Source organism: Primulina tabacum, chromosome 10 (genome assembly GCF_025594145.1).
Source record: "Primulina tabacum isolate GXHZ01 chromosome 10, ASM2559414v2, whole genome shotgun sequence".
NCBI classification, from domain to species: Eukaryota; Viridiplantae; Streptophyta; class Magnoliopsida; order Lamiales; family Gesneriaceae; genus Primulina; species Primulina tabacum.
In genome coordinates, this window is record NC_134559.1 from 31516335 (window position 1) to 31522509 (window position 6175).

General features: G+C 35.7%; 1 protein-coding gene across 1 annotated transcript; it reads left to right on the forward strand.

Moving 5' to 3' along the window:
- Positions 1–3141: 3141 nt before the first annotated feature.
- LOC142505030 (uncharacterized) lies at positions 3142–4371 on the forward strand. Its single transcript, XM_075617855.1, has one exon. It carries the CDS (start codon positions 3142–3144, stop codon positions 4369–4371), a length of 1230 nt encoding a protein of 409 aa, XP_075473970.1.
- Positions 4372–6175: the final 1804 nt, after the last annotated feature.

Below are 6175 nucleotides of genomic sequence, written 5' to 3' on the forward strand. Positions count from 1 at the left end.
CACATAATTTACCTTATTGTGTTGATTTTATTGATGTACTTGTTCTCTTGATTTATAGAGAGCAGGTATTAGACGAGTAATCTTGTGACAGAAGTGCCTGATAGTGGTGGGATCGCCACGGGCACATTGCACGATGTCACAAGATCGTGTATTGGCGATAGTGCCAAAGTCTGTCACCGGAGGTTTGGCTATCGATGTGGATAGAATTGTAGCTTCTTCTATTACTGGTGATCGGTACTGTATCGTTGTGGATAGAATCGTAACTCTTCTATTACTGATGATCGATACTATATCGATGTGGATAGAATCAGAGCTTCTTCTATTACTAGTGATCGATACCCTATCTACGTGGATAGAACTGGAGTCTTTTCTATTACTGTTGGTCGATATGGGAATGCCAACTTCTGGAATTCGGGATCCCTAGACTAGGATTGAGTCTAGTCTTAAATGTTGAGTCACGAGTCAAATTGACAATTTATATTGAGTTACGTTGATTATGTTCCTTAATATGGTACACGATGAATTATGTTCCTGATGATGGTACATGTTTAGAATATGATTTATTCTTGATATGGATTTATATTCTGATTTGAATACATGTTAGAAATATATGTTATATGCTTTTATATTGTTTTTATGAGTGCATGTATACATGATTTATACTGAGAATGTAATTCTCACCGGAGTTATCCGGCTGTTGTCTTGTTTGTATGTGTGCATGGCAACAGGTGGGATAGGATCAGGGTCAAGAAGAGAACGAGGCTGGACTAGATAGCGTGGAGATCCGGGCTTCGAAGCAACTTAGGATTCAGCACTGATTTATAGTTGAACCTAGTTGAATTCTTGTAGATAATACAAGATTTGTATGTTTAAGTTTAATATGTAATTTGAATTGAATTACATTACGTTTCTGCATTGTATTTAAAAAAAAAAAAAGTTAGACCCTGTTTATTATAATTGTTTGAATTATTCCTAAAGACGATTAAGGAATGAATTAGCGTCCGGGTCCCCACAAAGTGTGTATGTATTAGTGTGAAAATAAAAGTTTTAAGTTCCAATATATTTTCTTTCACTTTCCCAACTATGAATGATGATTTTAGTGTTGATCAAAAGTAAGTTCATGGAACACTAAATCTAATATGTCAAGGTGAAGATGATGATTCTTGGTGAAGTAAGATTGTTTATAATTTGTATATTCTTTCTATATTTCTTTTGATTTAGCTAACTTTCTTTTTATTGTAGGTATAAAAATTAATTATTTGTTGTTATCTATTTACATCAAATGCTTGGTATCATTGAAGTGATTATCTTGCTTTGTTGTTTAATTTTGATACAATAAATAATTTTTCAATTATTATTATTATTATTATTAAAACATATTTTTCATTTAAACGATAGCGTGGATCTGACGGTTTTTCTAAATGTAATATTATGATTTAATACTAACATCTAACATTTACTTTATTGTAAATAACATTTACCTTATTGCAACTAACTTTTATTTTTCGTATCTAACTTTTATTTTTCGCAACTAACTTATTAAATCATATAATTCATTTAGGCAATATCATGGCTCTGCCAGTTGTTCTAAATGAAATATAATGATTTAATTTAACATTTACTTTATGCAATTTTATATTTATACAATAATATTTATAATAATAGATACCATATATAAAATATCGATTAATTCGATATTTTTTATAGTGTGAATTATATTATATTATGTATGCGTTTAAATATTTAATTCTCTCACTAGTAGAAAAATCGGATTTTACTTCGGCAGGCGTTACTTCGGCAATAATAAAGTACGAAGTAATACATTACCAATAACTTCAGTAATAACACAAGCGAAGTAAAATAATATATTTTACTTCGGATGTTTAAAAACACGGGCTTCACGGTATTTTTTTATTATATTTTACTTCGGCATATCAATGTTGATGCAGTAAAAAATAAGGAAAATAAGTTCATACTGAAGTAAAAAGATGAATCGATAAGTTTAATTAAATATTTAATATCGATTATATCATATATCCTTCAGAAACGAGCTCATTCGATTGATCCACATTTTCCTTCAAAATTAACCCTAACACCACCGCCGTTCCACTCACCGCCGTTCGCTTCGAACCACCAACACCACCGCCGTTCCACTCACCGAGAGGGAAGCAAAACACCACCACCACCACCACCGTTCAAAGAACTGAGACGGAAGAAGCGACTGAGATACACAACCGCCGTCCCCTGCGCCTTTGTTTCTTCTCTATTTTGACTGGAACGATATTGCTTTACCTGTGTTAGTCCGTCACCAGTTTCCCGAGGTATGGTATTGATTGGAACAATAATTGGTTAATTTCTTGTTGTCGCCATGGTTGTCCGTCTCTGGGTTCCTAATTTTCAGCATTGTCTAAAATATTTGTTGTCCCTTTCTTGTTAGGCATTGTCTAATTTTCGGTTTTTCTAACTTATATGCACTGTGTGTTGAGGACTATACATGACGGTGTTTGTTAGTCATTGTCTCCGTCAAATTTTTTTGTTTTTCTAACTTATATGCATCTGTGTGTTGAGGCTTTTCCAATCGTGCTATGAAGAGATATCCATTTTTCTGTACTAATTTTCTTGATTAAACTGTCTACTTACCAATGTTGCTTTATTTTCATCAATAGGTAATCTTCTTTCGTTTTTTTTTGCGTTCAACAAATTAAATTGAAAATGACATTATTAAATGTAATATTTTCAGGTTTAGATCAAATTTATTGTTATATATTTCTTGTATTTTGCTGTATTGAAATGGATAAATCTTGGATTCACTCGGATTGAAGGTCAAAACAGTACGAGGAGGGTGTGAAACTGTTTATCAGAGGTTGTTTAGAGAATCCCCATATTGACCCCAATTTAATTCATTGTCCTTGTTGCAAATGTAAAATTCTTAAAAAAAGATCAGCTAAGTCCATTCGAGAGCATCTTTATTTCCATGGTTTTAGTCAAAATTATGTGAATTGGATTTGGCACGGTGAGTCTGCTGAAAGGACAACAAAGTAAATTGGAGCACGAACAAGATGCCAATTGGTAACTATCACGGACACTTTGAAAACACTAATATGTGTGAGGTAGCATATGATAACTATACAGAAAATCCAGATGGAATTTTTGGAGAAAGCAGAGAAACCTTTGTATAATGGATGTAAGCGTTACACAAAGTTGAGTGGAATTGTGAAACTATACAACACCAAAGCAAAGGATGGGATGAGTGACGCTCTATTTTCCGATCTACTAATTTATTTTGGGGATATGCTACCAGATAATCACAACCTGCCAACCAAAATGTATGATGTAAAAAAGACATTGAGTTGTTTGGCGTTGAGTCATGAAAAGATTCATGCTTGTTTCAATGATTGCATTCTTTATAGGAAGCAATATAAAGACTGCGTAAACTGCACTAAATGTGGCTTGTCACGGTGGAAGCTAACCAAGAAGAACGTTGAGAAGAAAGGTGTTCCTGGAAAGGTGTTGTGGTATTTCCCTCTCATGCCAAGATTTAAGCGCATGTTTAAATCTCTACATACCTCTAAAAATTTAACATGGCATGCAGAAACCACAGGAGTTCCCGGTCAGTTACGTCATCCAGGTGATTCACCATCTTTGAAGTTGGTGGATCATATGTGGCCCAACTTTGAAAGTGAACCAAGAAATCTTCGCCTGGCACTTGCAGCTGATGGCATTAATCCTTATAGCAACCTTAGTAGTCGGTACAGTTGCTGGCCAATTATGTTGGTCACCTATAATCTGCCTCCAAACATGTGTATGAAGAGAAAATTCATCATGCTAACTATGCTCATTTCAGGGCCTAAACAGCCAGGAAACGATATAGATGTCTATCTTGATGTGTTAGTTGAAGATTTGCAACGATTGTCGGATAGAGTTGATGGTTTCTATGATGCTTATCAAAGACAATTTTTCACTCTTAAAGCAGTCTTATTATGGACCATCAATGACTTTCCAGCCTATGGTAACCTTAGTGGATGTACTACACATGGTTATTATGCATGCCCTGTATGGAAAGAAGATACTTGTGCAAAGCATTTGGAAAATGGGAAGAAAATGTCATTTGTTGGTCATAGACGATTCCTACCAAGGTTTCATCCATATCGGAGGCAAATGAATGAGTTCGATGATATGGAAGAATATGGAGAATCATCTACGCCATTATCTGGGGTTGCTTTGTTTGACAAGCTTTCTAAAATAAGGTGTGTTTTCGGAAAGAAGATTAGTGTGAAAGGTAAAAAGAGAAAGAATGCAAAGGACAATAATTTGGAAGATAGTAAAGAAGAAAAAGATTTTGGATCAACAGTGTGGGGACCCGGGCTCTAACTCAATTCTTTTCGGGATTAATCGGATCCTTGTTTCAAAAATACAGGTCAAAATTTTGCTTTTAACATTAAATCAAATGTTTATAACTCAAGCACAAGCTAATTCTATATTCATTACATTACAACAAACATAATATACATGCCTTGTTTTATTCATATTCTACAAACCAGTAATTAAATACAGTACATATCAAAAGTACAACTACTAGTTCATCTGCTACGCCCGTGATCACCACGCTATGTCCATCTCTCATCTCTGTCGCGACCCTGATCCTGCCCCACCTGTTGTTATGCACACATACAGACATAACAACAGCCGGAAACTCCGGTGAGAACAAATCCCAGTATAAAACATGTATACATGCTGATGCATAATCATAAATCATGAATCAAAGCAATAATAATGGGCTCCATAGTCTATAAAACCAATCTATATAAACATGCAATTCAAATCAAATCATGTCTTGACTCGACTCGACTCTACTCTAGGGATCCCGGTGTGAATAAGACGTCACTGTCTGTCACCTACCCTCCCAATCGGGATAACTGTACGTCTTATTCCTAGACTTCGGTCATGTCTGTATCGAATGTCTACAATCGGAGGATGTCTGCTCCTATGCGTCGGTACACCGAACGTCTAGAAGTTTGGCAAAGCTTTCAATGACTCTCCTATCTCAAATGCATGAATATAAATCTATAAATGCATAATCATATCAAAAGATTTGAATACAATCCATAAACAATTCATAATCATGTCAAAAGACAAGCAACTAATCTAGCATGTGGTTTTGTTGGGAAACTCAAATTGAATCTTATTTGAGTTGTGTCTTCCCCAAATAAAACATGCATTATACCTTTCGTCGCACAATCTGTGTCGTAGTCAAAGTCTCGAAGACGAATCTGTCACTATCAAATTTGAAATGGAAATGTTGATACATATTCTATCAATCTCTAATCTCAATCAACACATATCCAATTCAATACTTGATCTCGGTACAATTTGACGGCATAACGACGTAATTTCTCGATACCGGTCAATCCATCTCTCAACATATATCAATAATTCATAGGTCTCAACTCATAATCATCATCATAAGCATATGATAGTACTCAAAATCTGCACAAGTTAACTCTAAACATGCTGGAAAATAGTTACAATAGCATACAACGTCCGTTCTTCGATCCGGTTGTGTATATACTATGCTCAATATGTCAAGAACACGATATAACTATCATATTATAATTCTTTCAACATATGAAATCTAAATCATGCTGAAATTTAACCAAACTTACATCCTTAGATAGCTCTTGATACAAGGAACACAAATCTATGCTTGTATTGAAGTTTGGATGAGTATATTTTACACAACTTCAAGTCTAAATGAAATAAAAATTTCATTTCTTTTGGAATGGCTCTCGATTCTCTCCAGCAAGTCTGAAGAAAGAATGACTCAGCCCAAGTGTATATATATATGCCATGTGTCAACATAAGAATCAAGGGTGGCTTTCTCGCACAGGGTACCACGGGTGCGTTTCTCCCGGACCGCGGGTGTGCCTAACTCTCGGCAACCCTTTTCATTTTCCAATATTCGCCGACCGCGGGTGTGGTGTCTTGTGGACCGCGTGTGCGGTCTTGCTTCGCATAAAATTTCCTACCCTACTGACCATGCACCGCGGGTGCGGTACCTCCTCACCGCGGGTGCGGTGTAACTTCTGTAAATAATGTCCAACTCTCTGTCCATCAACCGCGGGTGCACTCTTTCTTGGACCGCGGGTGCGGTGACCCTACTGTAAAATGGCCAACT